The sequence below is a fragment of the Gorilla gorilla genome, chromosome 8 (genome assembly GCF_029281585.2).
Source record: "Gorilla gorilla gorilla isolate KB3781 chromosome 8, NHGRI_mGorGor1-v2.1_pri, whole genome shotgun sequence".
NCBI lineage: Eukaryota > Metazoa > Chordata > Mammalia > Primates > Hominidae > Gorilla > Gorilla gorilla.
This window is the reverse complement of record NC_073232.2, coordinates 33,534,441-33,556,466: the sequence shown is the minus strand read 5'-3', so window position 1 is coordinate 33,556,466 and position 22,026 is coordinate 33,534,441. Positions and strand designations below refer to the sequence as shown.

General features: G+C 45.5%; 1 protein-coding gene across 21 annotated transcripts in view; it reads right to left on the bottom strand.

The window, feature by feature from the left end:
* Positions 1-9,306: 9,306 nt before the first annotated feature.
* Positions 9,307-22,026, bottom strand: part of KIAA1217 (KIAA1217 ortholog) — a 342,128-nt gene continuing 329,408 nt past the window's right edge. For 11 of the 21 annotated variants that reach the window (XM_004049166.5, XM_055351994.2, XM_019035081.4 and 8 more), the window contains 5 exons: positions 20,312-20,431; positions 14,383-14,460; positions 12,672-14,270; positions 12,048-12,170; positions 9,307-11,324 (listed from right to left, as the gene is read on the bottom strand). In XM_004049166.5, the coding sequence (XP_004049214.2) occupies positions 10,827-11,324; positions 12,048-12,170; positions 12,672-14,270; positions 14,383-14,460; positions 20,312-20,431 (2,418 nt within the window). In that variant the 3' untranslated portion in view covers positions 9,307-10,826. Of the gene's footprint in view, positions 12,171-12,671; positions 14,271-14,382; positions 14,461-20,311; positions 20,432-22,026 lie in introns of all 21 variants that reach the window. The other 10 variants (XM_055351996.2, XM_055352007.2, XM_055352009.2 and 7 more) reach the window with 7 other exon arrangements.

The window sequence follows — 22,026 nt, the reverse complement described above, 5'->3', positions numbered from 1 at the left end:
GCACCCCACAGAAGAATATGAACCTACCTGATTTTTGGCAGGTCCTGCCTTGGGGTCCTCTGTGTGTAATACAGACATTGATTCCTGCACTTAATAATTTACTGACCACCACTCACCCCCACTGTCTGCTTTAGTTTCCACTAAGTGCTGTGAAGGAGGGTGAACTCATAGAGGGTGAGATCCAGGTTTCCTGGAGTGAGCAGCGTGTGAGCTGAGATCAGGATGAGGAGGAGGTGGGGTGAACATTCCAGGCACAGGAAGCAGCTTGTGGCTGGGGCTTGAGGAGGAGCAGACCAAAGAACAGGCTGGCTGGGCCAGAGGGAGCCGCGGGTAGGTGGGCGAGACACCCACTGAAAGATAGGGAGACGCCAGATTCCATGGGGCAGGGATGCCGCGCTTGGCCTTGGGAGTGTCTGCTTTGAGGGATTTTAGACAGAAGGGGCAGGAGGAGGTCAGGGCCCCTTTCTCTGGAGTCACTCGGTGAGCGGACATTCTTTTTGCAGGAGGGGGAAAGTGTGCTAGGCCTGGCAGGGCAACTTCTGCTGTGCAATGGATTCTATTCTTTTGTGAGACTGAAGAATGTGCAGCTGCAATCACTGTACAATGATCTAGTTATTCCTGAACATCTTCTTCCCTGACTCCATTTCCAAGTAAGTTAGCCAACTGTTTGAGAATCAAACAGCTAAGCCTTCTTGGCTTAGCTTCCTAGAGTTGATGTCAGGTGAAAAAAAGCACTTCTCAGAAAGGAGTAGAGACCTCCTTTTCCAGCCCAGAGGACACCAGGGATATGAGGAAGGAGGCGGCTGAGGCCCCAGACTCAGACCCTGGTGTGTGTGGTCAGATGAGCGCAAAACCACAAAGGGGATAACACTCAAGGGAGGAGACCAAACAGGTCAAAGACAAATTCTGGCTTCCTTACAGATCTAAGAAATCTTAGGTCTCCGATATGGTTTGGCTCTGTGTCCCCACCCAAATCTCATGTTGAATTGTAATCCCCAATGTCAGAGGTGGGCCTTGTGGGAGGTGATTGGATCACAGGGGTGGTTTCTAATCGTTTAGTGCCACCCCCCAGTGCTGTCTCATGATAGGATTCTCACAAGATTTAGTTGCTTAAAAGTGTGTAGCACTTCTCCCTTTGCTTTCTCTTCTTCCTGCTCCCGCCACATATGACGTGCCTGCTTCCCCTTCGCCTTCTGCCATAATTGTAAGTTTCCTGAGGCCTCCCTAGCCATGCCTCCTGTACAGCCTGTGGAACTGCGAGTCAGTGAAACCTTTTCTTTGTAAACTACCCAGTCTCAGGTAGTTCTTTAGCAATTCCAGAATGGACTAATACAGTCTCTAATCCATCTGCAATCCTAAATCGGTCTAATGTACTATCTTAGATCCAATCTCTTTAAGGAGCAGTCCTGGATACCACTTTTAATGCTGGCTCAAACAAAGTGTGATCCAATCAACATGCTGCAGAGAAGGACTTAATGTCTTCTGCAGACAGGACGGCTCAACTGTCGCTTCCCAACGTTGGGGATCATCTGTGTTCCTGTTGCCTGGCAGAGGTGTTGACTGGTAGTGACACAAGGTTGGTCCCTACTGTCCTTCATCCATAGAAAGCGGCTTTCATCTCATTTGTTTCACATAGAATACTTGTAGGTAAAGGCTTTAAATAAAGCCAAAGACAAGGAATAAAAGTGTGTCCTAGGTATGGAGATACGGAGATGTAAGTAACACTAGAGGTAATCGTTTCACGGTGATTCAAGAACCAGGAGAAGTGGGAGAAGCAGGGGGTAAAGACCAGGCATGCATACAACATAGAGAAACTGAGGAAGGGCTGAGGGTGGTGAAGCAGCAGAAGCAACCTGTCTACATGCTGATGGGCAGGATTACGCGCGGGGTGGATGTTGGTGGTTTTGGGGAGGGTCTCACTGAACGTGCAAAACCTCTGAGCCGTGAGGGACACACTGAGGGCAATTGGAGAGGAGAGGGGACCTGTTGTTTTGGGCCTGGTGCTGCTTATGTTTTTAACCTGATGGGCAGGGAACCTCCATGCCACCCTCCGGGGTCTTGCCTCACAAGGCTGAAGTCTGGGATGGGCTCTCTCCTGCCCAGGGTTCCTCTGCTGGGACCACGAGTATCCGTTTCCTCACTCTCCTGCCCTATCCTCAGATCCCAAATCACAGCTGCATGAGCCACCCTCCCGGCATCTCTCTCCTTCAAGGAGTGGCTCTGCACTTCTAATTTTTGGCTTTACCTATTGACACTACGTCCAATAGAAGCCTGGAGGAACATTTGAAATACATCACTAAAACGATATGCATTATTAATAGAACCTCTGTAACAAATGTGCATGAAATGTCTCATTCAGCCAAGTATTAAGAACCATTTTTGGGACTACTAGAATTTCCAGAGGCTAAGGAAAGGGCTATGTCTGTACTTTCCTGAAATCTAATCCCTAAATTACTCCAAGTTCAAGGGCACTCGTATACACATTAGCTCCTGGCAAATAAAACAAGCTCCAGACTTAGCCAACACTGGAAGGTCCCTGCAGTTTGGAAGTATCAAAACGCAAAGCCAAACTCTAAAATGCCCCAACTGACACTACCTAGAGGACAAAAATTAAGTCCATACATTTCAACTATTTATTTTAAAAACAGTTGGAAAGTTTTTAAAAAAAATCCAGAAGTGGTGGCTGAGCTGTACTTTTTCAGGCACGGATCTCCTGTAGTTGGTAACAGTCACCTTTATTTTTAAGGAACAGCATCTTCTCACTACGCCTGGGCCTCCACCTTTCTAGATTGACACTGCGGTTCTCAGCCTTGGCTTCCCATTAGAATCACCTGGGGGTATTTTAAAAGCCTCCGTTTGTTGAGGCAGCACCTCTGAGCACTTGAATGCGAATCTGTGGGCAGGGCCCAGGCGGCAGCATTTTGAAAGCTTTTTCAAGGATTGCATTGTGCAGACGGGTTTGAGAAGCTGGAACAGCAGCCGAGCCTATCCCCAGTACAGGGTCCAGCTTTCTTGGGTTCCTCCCCTGCAGGGGTGTCCCCCACTGATCACCTGTTCCCAAGGTGTTCATGTTTAAGTCAGAAAGGAGATGGTGTCTGTGGCAGGCTAGGGCCCTGGTTCTAAGTTCCTGCTACCAAGTTCCATCTTGCTAAGCCCAGGGCTCCAGCACTCTACCCTAAGACATCCATTCCCACTCATCGTTCCAAGATGTTCTCTTCTTTCCCTCCTGCCAATTGCTTAGAGATTGGATTCCTTTCATGTTGTTTTTTGTTTGTTTTTAATTGAGACAGAGTCTTTCTCTATCACCCAGGCTGTAATGCAGTGGCATGATCTTGGCTCACTGTAACCCCCACCTCCCTGGTTCAAGTGAGTCTCCTACCTCAGCCTCCCAAGTAGTTGGGACTACAGGAATGCAGCACCACACCCAGATAATTTTTGTATTTTCAGTAGAGATGGGGCTTTGCCATGTTGGGCAGCCTGGTCTCGAACTCCTGACCTCAGGTGATCCACCTGCCTCAGCCGCCCAAAGTGCTGGGATTACAGGCGTGAGCCACCTCGCCTGGCCCTTTCCTGGTTAACCATTTGGTCTTCCAGGCATGAAGGAAAAGAACAGAAATGCTAATACCAGTATGGGCTTCCTGAAAATCCCCCGGGAGTGGCAGGTCACTGAGGCACCCCCGGCTCTCCATGTGTACCTAAGGGCTGTTCTTACACAGGGAGGGGTCACTGGGCTGGGTACTTTGGAGATTCCCTGTTGGGTCCTTATGCCCTCAGGGTTTGTCCCGACTCAACAATGAGGCCCCTGTTCATTACTCTGTGCCAGTGGTTCTGAGTCACAGCAATGCCACCCTTGAAAGGCAGTTTTGGGTATTTGTGGAGAGTTTTCTGGTTGTCCCAATGTTAGAGGCAAAACTGGCATTTAGGGTGTAGGGGTCAGGGATGCTGAATCGGGATGTCCTACAGTCAGCTGCCCAGGAAAAACTGTCCCCCACCCCCAGCACGACCTGGTCACGTCCCACTGGACATATGCGTAAGGAAAAACCCTGCTTATAATGATCCGAGTGTAGAGACCAATTTTATTTTATATTTAAACACTTTTGCAGCCTCAAAATGTGCAATAAAATTTTTCAGGAACGTGTAAAGTGAGGGAGAGTCGTATTCTGCTTTGTTCAAAGCTTTCAACCAAGTCATTCGCTATTTGGGAAAAGTCACATTACCAGCCATTCACAGCGTTCGAGTCCCCGGTACGACTTGTCTCTGAATGTGAATTCTGCTGATGCGTGCGTGCATGGCACGGAAATAATTATACCTTTGTTATAGTGCCACTAGGACATTGTATTTTATTTTTGAAACAAGGCGAGTAGGTAGGAGATGTCATAAGGAATTTCATCTCGTACAAAACATTTGTAACTAAAAGGGGGCTTGGATCCATTGGAATTGAGACTTATCCTTGAATTTCAAAGGATCACTCTGAGAGGCTGAAGTGCCTACTCACAAGTCCCTGCCGAGAAGCCGAACTTTGAGAAAACCCTTTTAGGAGGCACTTGGGGGCCGCTTACCCTGGTCTCCAGCAGCTGAAGTTCCCGAAGGCACCAGCAGGAGGGGCGTGGTGAGGCCTCGAGGGGTGTGACCAGAAAGGTGGGGCGTGGCTTAGCTGAGGCAGGATGAGGCAGTACCTGGAGGGGTGTGGCAAGGCCAGGAGGAGGTGGGGCCTGGTACGGGTAGGACCTAGGCTGGGCTTGACTTGTCTGGGGTGTGGTCTTTCTGGCAGGTGAAGCCTTCCCTGCAGTCCCAGCTCAGGGCCCTAGAGTTGTAGTTGACCACCTGGGGCTTAGGGGAAGAGGAGTCCCTATCCCAGGTTCCAATCCAGATTCACCGCCTTTCCAACAATACTACTAGATGAGAACATTAGCCCTTTAAGTGGAAGGGGTCTCTACCTACGCATCTTTTGAAGGTGAGGCAACCAAAATTTGCCATCTAATAATCCCACAAATGGATAATTTTCTGCATTGTGCTCATTCGTCTGATCCAGGAATGAAAAACCTCCCCTTAAAGCCACCTTCTTTCAAAGGGGCAACCTGAGCAGCCCCCACCGCAAGCAGGATGGCGAGTGCCCAGAGGTGCATACTGCACTTGTCACCTCTTGCCTGTTCTCAGTGTCCTGCAGTGAAGTGGCGAGGGATAAATGACAGGAACTTTTTCAGTGTTTGTGAGGATTAAAAGACAATAGATTCAAAACACCTTAGCATTCTACGTGGCCCATAATAGGCAACAGATGGCAGTTATTGCTGATGTGTTCACAGACACAAGGATTAAGGACCACCCAATACGTTGGGCAATTAAAATATTAAGCATTTTGTGCAAATTGAAGGCATGCACTGTAAGCTCTCCTGCCTTCTTGGCAGAGAGTGGTGAGCATAACTTAACCTTCCTCGTTCCATCAGGGCGAACATTTGCTTCTAAGGTGGGCACCTGACTTGGAGCTAGATGGACATGCACCTTGGGAGGGCCTGGGACTCTCTTCTCAGAGGTGCTTTTCGGGTTATTCTTTCGGACATTACCTTCTTAGGAGCATAGATCAAGGAATGAGTGGTTGCCCAATGCCAGGGGTATGTTTTCCTGGACAATGTCACCTGGCCTCTTTTGCAAAATTTCCTTTTGAATTTTCAGTTGAAGCAGCTGTCATTCCTCTACTTCCTCCAAAAAATTTCCTGCTTGCTCTGAAATGCCTTTGCATTTACTGAGCCTTGGAGGTGGGGAGGACCTTAGCTAGAATTACAAGGTGGGGCATTCAGGAAGAGGCCCAGGTTTATGTTTTACATGTGGCCTGCGGGGAGGGGAGTGGCCAGACCTGCTCTCAGCACCCAGTGGATGTGTCCCTCTTACCCCATGGGTCTGGCCCCTTGCACTCAAGCCCAGGAATGAGCATCATCTGGGGAATATGGGTTGGGGTGACCCGGGAGCACCTTCTCCCAAGCCTGCAAATGTGACTTCACAAAAGAACCACAATTCTGAGCCATGATTCCCAGGGCCTTGGCTTTTCTCCATCTGTGTAAATGTCTATTTTATTTTGGAAAAAAATCCAGTCACAAGTAGCATTAAAAGAAAACCAGCTTCTTTTAAAATGCTGCAACGCTATTATAAGTTCTGTATTATACCTGTCAGTGCCAGGTGCCACCACCTCTGTGAAGCACCAGACAAGCCCGTTGCTCTGCACTCCTGTAGCCAACTGCCAGGACTGCTCGCACTCCCCCACCTGCATCAACTGTGACTTCATCTCCCCGGTATGTGCCACGCTTTCCCCAACTAGACTGATGCCTCTCAAGGGCAGAACTGTGTCCCAGCTGTCACCACAGCAGTAATAATCATCATCATTAACTTTTTTTGTTTTTTAGACAAAGTCTTACTTGTTGCCCAGGCTGGAGTGCAGTGGCACAACCTCGGCTCACTGTAACCTCAGCCTCCCGGGTTCAAGCGATTCTCCTGCCTCAGCCTCCTGAATAGCTGGGTATTCCAAGCTCAGTTACTTTTTTTGTATTTTAATAGAGAAGGGGTTTCACCATGTTGGCCAGGCTAGTCTTGAACTCCTGACCTCAGGTGATCCACCCGCCTCGGCCTCCCAAAGTGCTGGGATTATAGGCGTGAGTCACTCGCCCGGCCCTCATTAACTTTTGAGTGCTCCGTATGTTTGACTCAGTCTTCAGAATTTTGTATACATCGTATTTAACCCTCCCAATGATCCTTTTTAGTAGGCGCTATTATTCTCCATGAACAGGTGAAGAAGCCAAAACACGCCCAAGGTGGCACAACCAGAAAGCAGCACTGATGCCGTGGGCCAGATGCCTTCCTCATCCCATCCTATGTGCAGCAGATGCTCGGTGAGGGCTGGATGGACTGATTGTTGAATAAACCTGAGAAGCCACATGGTTTATTTCTAAGAATCTTTTTAGATACAGTGAATAACTGAATGGTGAACTTAAAAGACAGGCAGGTGTGGTGGTGCATGCTTATAATCCCAGCTACTCCAGAGGCCGAGGCAAGGGAATCACTTGAGCCCCGAAGTTTGAGGCTGCAGCGAGGTATGATTGTACCACTGCACTCCAGCCTGGGGCGGGGGGACAGAGCAAGACCTTGTCTCTTAAAAGTGAGAGTCTGTCTTAACTGAGTGTCTGTTAAGTGTAGTTTAGCAAAATCTGAAAACCCAAGAGCTCAGCTCATCCTGCCCAACATCATTTACTATAGATATTCAAAGAACCGAGGTGCTGTCGTGAGTTTTTATTGTTACAGTTTCTAACTTGGTCTTGAGGTTTCCCTGTCGAGAGTGGCCATAAGCCGAGATAGCCCCTCTTTAGGGAAGCCCTGATGGGGTGGGGTGCAGTTAGGTTTGGTTGTGTCGGTCAGCTAAGGCACAATGAGGAGGTGAAACCAAAAATGCACCAAACAGAGGAAATATCTTACTTACAGATTCCAGAGAGGGTGGTGGCGGGGCCTTCATGAGAGGTCTGGAGGCAGTGACAGCAGAGCTCAACCAAGAGGTGGAGAGAGAGTGAGAGTGAGCAAGCCTGAGGGGCTGTGCTTCTATCAGGGTCCAGGGGCGTTACCCCTTAGGCTTTCCCATGGGGGTCGTGGATTGGTTAGTTTCAAGAAAACACGTGCGCAGGGGAAACTTATTGACACGACTCTGGTGTTAATCATCAGGTTTTACCACGGGCCCGCAGGTGTGGGGCATGTTGGGTTTTCAGTTGGTGGGATGAGGAAGGAGCCTGGGCTGTATTTTTCAAACAACCACACTGGGAGGCGAAGTTTTAATGAGGCCATCGAGGGCAGGGTACAACAAGGTTTCAAACAACTAGGTTGGCTGGGCGCGGTGGCTCATGCCTGTAATCCTAGCACTTTGGGAGGCCGAGGCAGGTGGATCACGAGGTCAGGAGATTGAGACCATCCTGGCTAACATGGTGAAACCCCGTCTCTACTAAAAATACAAAAAATTAGCCGGGTGTGGTAGCGGGCGCCTGTAATCCCAGCTACTCAGGAGGCTGAGGCAGGAGAATTGCTTGAACCCAGGAGGCAGAGGTTGCAGTGAGCCTTGATCGTGCCACTGCACTCCAGCCTGGGTGACAGAGCGAGACTCCATCTCAATAAAAACTTAGGTCAGGCCTAAAAATGGGTACCAAGGCAGGAGCTATATTGCACTAATTTAGACAGGCACCTCCTGGGTCTGCGCTGTGATAGGAAGTCTTTGCAACATCTGACTCCGGTTTCTCCAATCATGGTAGTTTCTCCTCCAGTTTCCTGAAGAGGCAGGCAGCACTGGGTCAGATCTCAGGGCAGTGGATGGGACTGTGTGGAGTTTTCCCTTACCTGGTGAACATGTCCCATCCTTCACGACATTGGCTGAAACTACCATCACCTCTGTGACCTTGCCAGAGCTCTCTGGGAAGTCTGAAGCTAAACTGAAAAAGTGAGCCCACCATCTGCTGTTTTGCTGCTTATAAAGAATTTTCAGCTTGTCCATAAACAGAAGCAAATAAATTGGCATGAATTAGCTATGAGATATATTTATATATAAATGAATATAATGTCATTAAGGTGATTATGGGGCATGATTGAAATGTTGGACCCTAAATACTCTCGTAAGTGCCACCTGAAACACGGGACTGCCATTAACATAATGAGCAGAGATATGAATATTTCTGGCGGAGGCATCCTGAAGTACGTAAGCCTGAAACTCAGAAACACTGAACAACTGAGTTCCAGGAATATTTGCTTTTTACATGAAATCACCAAATGAAACATTCTGAGGTGAAAAATCTAAGTAGTTTCCTGAGATTGTTCCTGTGGTTAATTCATAATCCTGGTGTTGTTTTCACTAACTTTCTTCCTCCACACCTTTTTTTGTTTTTTTTTTTTTTTGAGACAGGGTCTTGCTCTGTCATCTGGGATGGAGTGCAGTGGTGTGATCATAGCTCACTGCAGCCTCCACCTCCCAGGCTCAAGCCATCCTCCTACCTCAGCCTCCTGAGTAGCTGGGACTACAGGCACACACCACCATGCCCACCTAACTTAAATTTATTTATGTATTTTTGGTAGAGATGGGGTCTCATTATATTGCGCAGGCTGGTCTGGAACTCCTGGCCTCAAGTGATCCTCCTGCCTCAGCCTCCCAAAATGCTGAGATTACAAAGCATAAGCCACCGTGCCTGGCTTCTTCCCATTTTAAAAAATGAAAACATATGGTGTAAGCGTATTTCCCTCTAGGCCAACAATAATTTTTTAAGTTGAGGACTCAAAAGAAAAAAAGCCAAGTGATAAAGACATTTTATTTCCACTTTACTTCTACTGGAAGTTTTTTAAAAAGAGAGAAAATAATAAGAGCCCCTCCAGGAACTGAGGGTGGAAACTCTGTATCCAGGTTTGCTTTCTGTCATCCACACCTTGATAAGTCACAGAGAAGAGAGCGAGCCAACAGGCCACATCCAAGGCACCACACTTGCAATTAATTTATTAGGAACTCATCATTAGTCACCCCAGAGCTTTCAGAAAAGAAGTGTCCTCTGAGTGGATGTGGTTACATCCGTCAAAGCGGAAAAACATTTAACTCGGTAACAGTTACATTTTGTTCTTTGACTAGGAAGTAGTTATAGTGACAAGGTACAAAAAATAATAAGCATGCAGCCCTTTATTTAGTTTTGCAAAGTCTCTGCTTATAGTTCTGTATATTACATGACTGTGTTATACAAATACATTTATTTACAAAAACACTCTAGCTGTGCAAACTTGTTGCTTTTTAAAAATGTATGGATACTTCCATTTCTGCCGGTCCCGATATATACTTTTAAAGCATGCATAAAAATTAACTTTGGTGTGGGAAAACTACTCTATGTGCTGTCACATACAGTATTTTAATGTCTATGTATATTTATATATTTACAAAAGTTTTTCGGTTTACAGAACCGTACAGAGTGTACATTTTAAAATCCACAATGCAAGAGCGTGGGTTACCAGGTCTCAGAAAACAAAAGAAGGGGTTAGATACGCCAAAGAAAACAACTAGAGAATCTCAACATGTTAAAAAAGAAAAAAAAGAAAAAAAGGAAGGAAAAAAGAAAGAAAAGAAGCAAGCAAAGAAAACTAGCTTGCTTGGGCTAGCAAATTATTATACACACTTTTCATGGCAGTGCAATAGGTTTGATAAATTGCCTTCTACACATGCCTGTCTGTAGGGCTCATGTAGAAGTTCATTGGTTTTATAGTCTAGCACACTACTTTCAAATGTACAATGCTATAGTATCAAAATGTTTTGGCAAAAAAGATCTTGAAAGGAACCATGAAGTTTTGACAAAAATAGAAATCTGTAATAAAGCTAAATAACACTAAAATAAAAGGAAATATTATAGTATCTGTTTTACAATTTGTATAGTCACACTGGTGTAATTCTCTGTTCACTTCTAGTCTCCGTAATGAAAAATAGTTTTATACAAAACATACTAAAATTCTGGAATCATACATGTTTTATATGCTTAAGACAATTCTCCTGTCTCACACGCACCTTTCTCTCCCACCAGAACCTCTTTCTGTAACACACGCTTACTGCATTTTATAGGTATTGAGTATAGACTGTAGACACTATAGCAACTAGGTGAAAAGAAAACCAAACAAAACGAACGAGCTTTACTGAAATCTATTAATCCAGTATTCAGCACACATTTAGCATTAAGCCTCAAACGATACAGCAATATGTTACATTCTCTTGTGAAAACAGTTGTTGTAGACTGTTAATTTTTTTTTAAATGTAACTCCGACTTGTGCCTAATAGGATTTGACCTTTAAGAGGTTTCTTTTGCTGTGGATGGGGTGGCTTTGCTTGAACTTCCATTCTGTGCCTTGTAGCTGGTGAGGCTGGGAGTATGGATGGTCCTGGTGCCCTTGGCACCTTGATTCAGTGAGACGGAGGAGGCAGGAGAAGGAGGGGAGGAGGAAAATGACAAAGGAGGGGGTGCTCGGCCATTTTGACTCTGCGGTGAGAATGAAAGATGGTGACCTTTACCTGTATGAGTGAGGCTCTGAAACTTCAAAGAGCCATTAGAGACAGAAGGGATGAGGGAGGCAGAGTGAGCAGGTGGTCCTGTTTGGGGGCTGAGAGGGTTAGAAGCAATCGATGGTTTAGTAGCAGGTGGATTAGGGAGGTTAGAGCTGTCACCACTAGAAGAGGGCAGAGAACTGCTTTTCCCAGAGCTGGGAGAAAGGGCTGGAATCTTAGAAGCAGGTAAGGAGGGGGAAGTAGGCTTAAAGTCCCCACCAGATTTCTTAGCACTTCCATTAGCCTGCAAATAAAGATGGCGGGAGACATTTTGTCAGAAAGGTGGTCACATGATCAACCCACAGGGCCTGGCAACACAGCCCTTCTGAGAATAATTCAATCAAAGAAAACCAACCAAACACAGTTCAAGGCCTGAGCTAAGTCTTGTTGTGCTCTACTGGACCTGGTAGAAACCCCCCATGTACATAGCAAAGGATGGACAGGAAAGGAGGAAAGGAAGAATACATTTGTGAGAGGAGTCCCATCATTCCAGCTCTACCATTTCCTGTGTGCCAGGTGGGCCATGCGTCTGGATAATTACTGGGGTGGGGGTCGGGCATTGTGACGGAGCGTTAATATGCTTCTAACGCAATACAGTCAACACAGACGTTAGTAGTGGTGACGTTAAGGGCAGTTCAACCACAGGTTGGTTTGTCTCTGCTTCCCGAGGTGTTCAGATGAAACACTACATTCACCAAAGAAAAGCCACCTGGTCTGGCACCTTGTGTTAACAGTTAAAATTTGGAGTTTGGAGTCACAAAGTAAAAGATGTTTTATTGCAAGCATGCAAAAGCGTGGTAAAAAAGTTTAACAAAGGTTTTTTTAGACTTTCTTCATGCCCCCAGATCCAGGATGTCTATGTAAACCGTTATCTTACAAAGAAAGCACAATATTTGGTATAAACTAAGTCAGTGACTTGCTTAACTGAAATAGCGTCCATCCAAAATTGGGTTTAAGGTAAAACTACCTGACGATATTGGCGGGGATCCTGCAGTTTGGACTGCTTGCCGGGTTTGTCCAGGGTTCCGGGTCTGTTCTTGGCACTCATGGGGACAGGCATCCTGCTCGTCTGTGGGGCCCCGCTGGAGCCCTGTGGGAAGGACCAGTGAGAGGGGGAAGAGAAGGAGAAGCGCATGAGTAGGTCATCTGTGAGGCTGCCCCACGATGTGCAGAGAAGCTCAAGGTGAGAAGCCACAGCCCTACATGCAGGACAGATCTAGGAGACACCAACTGGGGTTAATCAGAAGAATCAAACAGAATCAACTGCTCACTACTGATCAAACGGATTTTAATGTGAGTATCAGAGCAACCATTTCAACAGCACATGGCTGACCCAGCAGCCTCGTGTTTACCCAACACCAGTCAGCAACAGAGGCAAAAACAGAATTGATTAGCTGTTAGATACCTAGTTGTTGTTGTTTTGAAGGTGAGGGAGAAAGTATGAAAGAACGGTTTCATGGCGAACAGACAAAAAAAAAAAAAAGCCACCTGAAAGAAAGCAATTAAGTTACAAGACACCTTTCGCTAATGGTGATTATGGCAGATTTAGGAAAGCAGCTGGGTCTTTTCATTTTCCAGCAGACCAAGATACCTTACGTGAAGCTGAAGGTATCGACGTAGGGGGCTCTAGGGCAGTGGGGCCTTCATCCGGAACTAGCAAGGGTCGGGGAGAGGCCTCTTGGGCTATGTGGGATGAACTTGCAACAGAATCTCTGTTGGAAGAACATGAGGTATCAACTAGGGCTTTGGGACTCATTTCACTGATTGTATTTTCGAGCTGTTTAATGGTCTGCTCCAGGCTATCCAATGTTCTGTAGGTGTTTTTTCTAATTTCATCAGTTCTTGAAATCGGAGATGTACTCTCGATGCTGGGCTGCTCTTGCCTCCTCACCATGTTTTCAGGGGTGTCTTCAGATTGAGACCTAGCGATTTCGAAGCGCTTGGCTTCTTTGTGCTGTTTCAGGGTGCCATCCTCTTCCTCTTCTTCATAGACTACCACCTGCAAAGTCTTCTTCCCTGTTTTAGTTCCGGTGCGAATGGCTTGAGTGAGAGCGGCGAGTTGCTTCTTAGGGAATTTGAATTTAAACTTTTTCTTGGGGCTTTCAAACTGGTCATCGGTCACGTCGTCACCCTTGCATTCCGAATTTGGAGAATCCACGTGGCTGAACTTGTTCAGCTCCGTTCTGTTCATTTCCTGTCCTCCTGGGATTCTGGTCTCTGTGGCCAGGGAGTGTGGCTGTGACTTTGTTTCCACCTGTTGTCCGGTTCTAAGATTGCCTGGGGCCACCTTCTTCTGAGACATCTGGGAAGTGTTATTATTCTGGACTACAGAATCTCCATTTTCCTCCTCTTCCTCCTCCTCTATCTTTTCCTCCATCATCATTCTCTCTAATTCCTCATCACATTCCTCAAAGATAGTTGAAAGTCTCTTATAGGCAGACCGGATGTCCATGGGCTCGTCGAAAATGATGATCACTGGTTTCTTGTCCAGGCACACGACTGGCTCCTCATTGTCAGTCCCTTCTTGTCGGGGGGTCATCTCTTTTCTGGCATCGATATTAACCGTCTGTATGTCTTCTCCCTTTTGGCTAACAATATCATGCACCTCCCCACTGGAAAGAACCTGGACAGTGGTTTCAGTAATCATGAAGGCAATATTGTCAGTGGCTGCATTTTCTTCAGTGGGAGAACTTGAACTTGATTCTCCATCCTCATTAGGGTTCACGTTAGCATGCCTTGCCCCCTTGGGTCTTAGAACAACTTGGCCAAAATCTGTCGTGATAACCTCTTGATCTTCTGTTTTAAAATCATGCACGCTTGATTCTGTTAGTCTAGTGTGAGAGGAAACGTGACACTTATCCGTATTTTGCTTTTCCGTCTCCTTTGTCTTTCCGTAATTCAGCGTCTGGTTCTCGGTGTCAGGTATAGAGTATTGCAGGCCTGAGATTTTAGACCCTGTGTTGATTTCATCTTCTAATGGACTAATGCCAGAGAAACTGAAATTGGCCTTAGGCACAGTTTTCTGGGAATAGTTTCTACTGTCTCTGAGTAAACTCATATTGGATATGGAATTTTCCTTCATTATGATCTCAGTTTTATATTCTGATGTTCTTGATGCATCAGAAATACTATTCTCCATTCCTCTTTCCCACTTAGGAGGGTCACTAGGTCTTAGAGCCCCTGTGGTAACCTGAGAGGGAGAACGGAGGAGGGAAACCACACACGTTAATCAGCAATGGATCTGCAGAGGCAGGTAATTAATGTGCATGGTATTGGTTGGAACCCAGATGTGGTGAACTCACCTTTTGGAATTCCATTTGGGGGCCATTTTCATATTCAACATCAGATTTCCGTACATCTTCATGGAAAAATTCCAAATTCTGGTAGAACAGTGTAGGACATGTTACTCCACAAAACCACATCCCCCCAAAAAAGTGGACTATAACTAAATCGTTCCTTTAATTACATTTCTAAGACATGCGGGCCACGCATATTTGTTACACGCCAATCCAAAGCCTACAGCTGTTTACCTTGGATTGCTTTGTTCTCCAACTGCCAAAAATGCCCTGTGTTTGCACAAGATGAAAATCTCAATTAGCAAAAGATTTCAAGAATTTAAAATTTTGTAGGGGAGCAGTGAAGAGAATAAAGGGACAGAGTCATTACTAACATGTCCTCTTTTCAACATCAGATTGTGAGCTTAGCAGAATTTAAAACCTGAAGAATTGTGAAAAGCACAATGTATGGGCTGACAGAAAGTTTTGATCCTAATCAAGATCTGCCACTAAACTGTGTTACTTTAGATAAGTCACTTTACTTCTTTGGCCTCAGTTTTCTTGCCTATAAACTTAGGAACCAGCCCAGGGGAATTTTATTTCCCCTTACAGCTCATTATTTCAGTCCTCTCTCTGCTTCTGTTATGGAGATTATCCTATAAAGACATCTGCCTTGGTTGGGTTTGGCATTTGGGGATGAAAAAACATTATTTTCCCCTGATCAAATGACAGATTGAAATGCAGTTTGTACTGCAGGTGTCAAAGTGCCAAAATAACCTTCACACTCCTCATAGCCAAGATGACCAAATCCGAATTCACAGTGATCATGCTGTTACAATATAACCTCAATTCATATCCATCATGCTGTTACAATAGAACCTTGGTTCATATCCATCATGCTGTTACAATAGAACCTAAACATTCACAAAGCAGATATTTGAGGTTACATTGGTGACGGTGACATCACGACTCAGCTTTCATTTTCTATATTTTCCAGTGTAGAGTGAAGATACATGTCTTAGGGTCTCACCAAGATTCAGGAGTGAAGGATCCAGTGGTGAGGACCCAGGTATTCAAGGCGCTTCACCTGGAGGCCTGGCCTTTCCCAAGGTGTATCAGTAGCCTCAGGCCCTGACATAACACTAACACTAGTGATGCCTTGTCGGTTCCAAGGCACTGATGCCCTTTCTTCTTGCTGAGGTGGTTGATTATAGCAGGATGGAGCACAGTTCCCATGTAGGCTGCTTGGTTAAAGCAATGACAACACAAAGCACAAACACCCGGGCCCAGCCAAAGTCAACCCAGAGCAACCCCTATGACCTTAGTTAAGAATGGAAAGACTGTTCATACACGCCTGAGGAATGACACACAAACAACGCAGTCAGAATTAATCACACGCAAATACTGTGCAAAGTACAAGGTACACGAGCCACCAAATACCTCCTGTTTCACTTCTGCTTGCTCCCCAGGAGGCCCCCAAACAAGTGCCATGATTCGGCTGCTGCAGCGGAGCCACATGGCTTCTTTTGTGGGATTTTAAATTTAAAATATGAAACAATGAATACGTCAAGTAAAAGGTTTTAAAGAAGAAAAATAATTGAGCTTCCTGTAATCCCAGCTACTCGGGAGGCTGAGGCGGGAGGATTGCTTGAGTCCAGGAGTTCGAGAACAGCCTGGGCAACATGGCAAAGACTCCATCACATATACACAAAAATAAAAAATAAAAATAGGCTATGTGCAGTGGCTCATGCCTGTAATCCCAGAACTTTGGCAGGCCAAGGTGGGTGGATCACTTGAGGTCAGAAATTTGAGATCAACCTGGTCATCACGGTGAAATCCCATCTCTACTGAAAATATAAAAATTAGCTGGGCACGGTGGCGGGTGCCTGTAATATCAGCTACGTGGGAGGCTGAGGCAGGAGAATCGCTTGAACCTGGGAGGCAGAAGTTGCAATGAGCTGAGATCGTGCCACTGCCCTCCAGCCTCCAGGGCGACAGAGCAAGGTTCTGTCTCAAAATATATGTATATATATATATGTAAATGAATTAAAAAAAAAGGTTTCAGCCTAAGGTTACAACTCCAAATATGGAGTCAGCATATCATGCTAGGACCCAAATGAGAATTTGCCCCCTGAATTGTGGATGGAATTGGCATGTGATCTAAAGACACATACGTGGCAGATGTTCTGGGGGTCTATTTACTCGAGGTTAGGGCTGGTGTCTGTTGGTTGGTCCTGGCCTGTGCCATTCCCATCATTAAACGTTTCAGGCCAGGCATGGTGGCTCACGCCTGTAATCCCAGCACTTTGGGAGGCGGAGGTGGGTGGATCATGAGGTCAGGAGTTCGAGACCAGCCTGACCAACATGGTGAAACCCTGTCTCTACTAAAAATACAAAAATTAGCTAGGCGTGGTGGCACACACCTATAATCCCAGCTACTCAGGAGGCCGAGGTCGGAGAATTGCTTGAACTCAGGAGGCGGAGATTGCAGTGAGTTGAGATTGCACCACTGCACTCCAGCCTGGGCGAGAGAGCGAGACTCGGTCTCAAAAATAAATAAATAAATTTCAAAAATCCCCCCTGTAATATATGTATTTTAAAACTGAGTAGTAGCATAAATGCTCTAATGGAAAGTCACTAGGATAAAAATGTGAAGTTTGGTTTTCACACGACCTATACTTTTTATCACTGGGCTAGAAAAAAATGAATGAATGTATCAAAGCAAGTGCAGGAGCTTGGTCATAATTGTCGTGCAAACTCACAGTGATTTCTTAGTCTTAGATGGTCAAGACTCTGGGTGAAAGGTAATTATGCCTCTTTAATATGTATTTATAGGCCCTGAGATTTGGATTATGAAGACAATTGGAAAAGCACTCAATAGGCATATGGACAATAAACCAAAACGAGAGACAGGGTTACAAGAAAATTGCATACAAGTGAAGAACTAGGCTGGAGTTTCAGTGATAACAGGAGAAAAAATGCTTAAGAAAACATCCGACTTATGGAAGGGTAAATACTTAGCCCTGGAAGAGGTTAATAAGGACCCAGAACTGGGGATAAGAGAAGTCTGATATACATGGTCATTCTGAAGAAGGTTAATCTACTGAGATTAATTATCCAGAATAAGCACCTGTGACTAAACTCAGTGTTGGGCACTCAGTAAAGACCTGCTTATTAGCCAATGGATCCTCAACTGAGATAAATGAGACCAATGGGATATGGATTTCTAATTATGGGGCAAGAAATCTCATGCCACTTTCTAGCCAATTAGAAATGCACGGTGGCTCACGCTTGTGATCCCAGCATTTTGGGAGTCTGAGGCGGGTGGATCACCTGAGGTCAGTAGTTGAAGACCAGCCTGGCCAACAAGGTGAAACCCCATCTCTAATAAAAATGCAAAAAAATTAGCCAGGCGTGGTGGTGCACGCCTGTAGTCCCAGCTACTTGGGAGGCTGAGGCACGAGAATCGCTTGAACTGGGGAGGGGGAGGTTGCAGTGAGCTGAGATGGCACCACTGCACTCCAGCTTGGGTGATAGAGCGAGACTCCATTTAAATTAAAAGAAAAGAAAAGAAAAGAAAAATTCTACAATGAGACAATAATGGTCTCCAGAGGGATCTTTGAGAAAGTCCAAATTCCCAGTCAGTGTTCTAGACAGAAATGGTCACATTAGCCCAAGTATAACATGCTATACCAGGCCTTCCATGAGTTAGTTTTAATAAGCCCTCATAAGGAAATTCCACATACTGAAAAAACCAATATATTTCCGGCTGTGTGCGGTGGCTCACGCCTGTAATCCCAGCATTTTGAGAGGCCGAGGCGGGTGGATCACGAGGTCAGGAGTTCAAGACCAACCTGGCCAAGATGGTGAAACCCCACCTCTACTAAAAATACAAAAATTAGCTAGGCATGGTGGCAGGCGCCTGTAAACCCAGCTACTAGGGAGGCTGAAACAGAGAACTGCTTGAACCCGGGAGGCGGAAGTTGCAGTGAGCCGAGACCACGTCACAGCATTCCAGCCTGGGTGACAGAGCGAGACTTGGTCTCACAAAAAAGAAACAAACAAACAAACAAACAAACAAACAATAAAAATCAATATATTTCCAACATGGTTTCATGGGTTCAGTTCAAATTAGCAGGTTTTCTTTCTTTTCTTTTCCTTTCCCCTTCCTTCCTTCCACTCAGTTCAAATTAGTAGGTTTTCTTTCTTTTCCCTCCCTTCCTCTCTTTTTCCTTCCTTCTTTCCTTCCTTCCTTCCCTCCTCCCTCCCTCTGTCCCTTCTACCCTCTCTCCCTCCATATCTCTCTCTCTTTCTTTCTCTCTCTCTTTCTTTCTTTCATCTCACTGTGTTGCCCAGGCTGGTCTTGAACTCCTGGCCTCAAGTGATTCTCCCGTCTTGGCCTCCTAAAATGCTGGGATTACAGGTGTGAGCCACCATGCCAGGCCAGGTTTTCTTCATGAGAAACATTTATCAACAATAACCCCCCTTGGATATAGCGAGATTCCCTCCCCCCATTAACAGTGTCACATGTCAATTTATGTGGCAGAGAGTTTACACAAGGGTGCCGTGGTGGTTATGAGCCAGGGGGAAGCAAGCTGGCCTCCTTGGCAAGGCCTCTCGGCTGGGAGCTGGGAGCCCAAAACTGTGTCTCTTGAACGGTTGTGTTAGAATAGCCTTTCAGTTTTGTGATACTACATCTACCTCCTTGAGCTGTCATACATGGACTGAGGTACCCATCTGTAGTAGCCATTGGGCTCTCTTGCATCTGATTAGTTTGATTCTAGGAAAGTTAGAATCTTTGAATTCTGAAAGATAAGTCCCTGGAGAAAAATGTTAGGCCTTGAATTGGTCATTGCAAGCTTTTTATCCTGAAGTTCAGATGGAAGCTTAATTCAAGTAAGATGTCTTTATATCTGAAAATCAGAGATGCTCTAGGTGCAACTTAAAGTTGCATTTCAAACATTCAGGCTATGGTCGTTTCTCTAGAGTGCTTACTTATACAATGACAGCAGACTTTGTTTCAGAGCCTGGATTCTATTTTTGACATCACACATGTATGTTAACACTAAAACTATACTGAACTTACTATCTTGGAAGGTACACTTTATAAATGGATAATACTTAGCAAAAATTCTGTTTGGCATCCTTGGACGTTTGTGCAAATACACATTTGTATGTTTCCATGAGGTTACACCAGTGTGTGGTGGTAGATGCTTTCTACCATGCATTTTCTTCCCCAAATCAAAGGTTTTTACCTTTTTTTTTTTTTGAGACAGAGTTTTGCTCTTGTTGCCCAGGCTGGAGTGCAGTGGTGCAATCTTGGCTCACTGTAACCTCCGCCTCCTGGGTTCAAGCGATTCTCCTGCCTCAGCCTCCCGAGTAGCTGAGAATAGAGGTGTCCACCTCCACACCCAGCTAATTTTTTGTATTTTAAGTAGAGATGGGGTTTCACCATGTTGGCCAGGCTGGTCTCGAACTCCTGACCTCAGGTGATCCACCTGCCTCAGCCTCCCAAAGTGGTGGGATTACAGGCGTGAGCCACTGCACCCGGCCGATTTTTACCTATTTTTTTTTTTAACATATATAGTTGTTTTTCTTTTTTTCCCAAAGGATGTTACAAATTAGAAAAACTGCTAAATACTTGGTTGCTGTTTCTATATATTTCTTTCCAGAGTTGTTCTAGAAAGTACTGAAAGGTGTACACTCTTTAGTTTGGGAAGATAGTGTCTAAATTCTGCATATACTATTGTATGCTGTAGGCTGGAACACAGTGTTTGCTCTGAAAACCTGAGCAAGATATCTCTGATTTTAACCTATGCCTGTGTCTCCATTAGTTAAAAAAAAAAGAGAGAAAAAAGACAGAGGGGACAAAGGTCAAGTATAAGAGCCGTGTTAGTGTCAGAGCAAGGAAGGAAGGACTCCCAACCATGTGGCAAATGTGCAGTTGCCACGTTACCTTCTTCTCCTTGGGTGGCACTGTGGCGCCCGACCTAGTGTCTTTAACGTGACTGTCAGCCCGGGATGGCTCAGCATGACTGTTTGAATTTACATCCATAAAGGAACACTTCTGGAATGCCTAAGGAATTAAAATACTGAGGTTAACAGGGATCCAAGGGTACTGAGGAGAATGGAGGGAAACAGGCAGGAACAACCAGACGCTTGTGGACCCCAGCCCGGGTCCTGCACGCAGGTTTAGGCCAGGGAGGCAGCACCCTGAAATCCTGCTCCTCGCGTGCTCTCATGTTGACAAAGCTGGCTTGGAGGCTGAGTCCGAGGCAAAGGCTGCCTTCCTTTCTTGGGGAATGCCAAGATAAAATAGACATTACTACCTTTTCTGCCTGTCTGGGGTGAACATAAATTGGTACTTAGGAGGGCTTCTTGCTTTGACATTTAAAAAATGCTCAATATGTAAATAAATTAAAACAAAAAACTATCTTTCTTTTTTATTCCTCTTTTTTTATGAGCTTTATTGAAATTATACAGCAAAAGCTCACAAGACGTTTTAAACCTTTAAGTCTTACAATAAAAGTACTCTTAGCAATCCTTCTCTGAAATAGTAACAGGTACTATTGCGCTCCGACGTGTTCTGAGGCTTTTGGAGTAAAGTGATGCTTTTAAGCAACGATGTCATTCCGAGTGGCCTAGGAGCTGCCTGAACCCTGGAGATTTGTCTCTGAAAACTATAAGAGCCAACGGTTGGCTCTTGTGAACTTCAGTCAGGAAGGCCAGTTCTCAGACAAAGGGAGAAAGTATAGACATAGACTGTGTCTACAGGGCTAAAAAGGAAGCGGGCATGTGGGCAATGCCCAGATAATATGATCATGAGAGAAGGAGAGACTGGTAACTCAGGGACCCAAGTTTATGGACAATAGTGGTTCTCAACCAGGCTATATACCACCCAGGTTAAAAAAAAAATACTGTTGTTCTCAAATACTCTTGAGACCCCACTCAGAGAATACACAAATCAGAATCTCTGAGCTGTAGGATTTTTTTTTTAACTCCCAAAGTAATTCTAATGTGCAGCTAGGATTAAAAACTATTTTTATTTGTTTGTTTGTTTGTTTATTTATTCGAGGCAGAGTCTCTCCCTGTCGCCCAGGCTGGAGTGCAGTGGTGAGATCTCAGCTCACTGCAACCTCTGCTTCCCGGGTTCAAGCAATTCTCCTGCCTCAGCCTCCCAGGTAGCTGGGATGACAGGCACCCGCCACCATGCCTGGCTGATTTTTTTGTAGTTTTAGTAGAGATGGGGTTTCATCATGTTGGCCAGGCTGGTCTCAAACTGCTGACCTCAAGCAATCTGCCCACCTCAGCCTCCCAAAGTGCTGGGATTGCAGGTATAAGCCACTGTGCCTGGCAAAAGACCACTTATTTAAATGAATCAGCCTAAATAATTGCCTAGTGTTTTCTTTATGTCAAATGTTGTCATTTGGAGATATCTCTGCCGGCAGAAAGAATAGTGTATGTCCTCCTTCAGTAAACATTCCAACACTCGTCCTAAAATCTGAAGGTGGCTGATGAGGGACTTTCTCTGGCCTTTTCTTCCATGACTGTTTGCTCCCCTGTCTCTGCTGTACCTGGCCTCCTTGCTGTTCCTTAGTCACACCAGTCCTAGCTTGCCCCGGATGTGTTTGGATTATCCGCTTACTTAGAAAGCTGCTTACAAATGCCAAT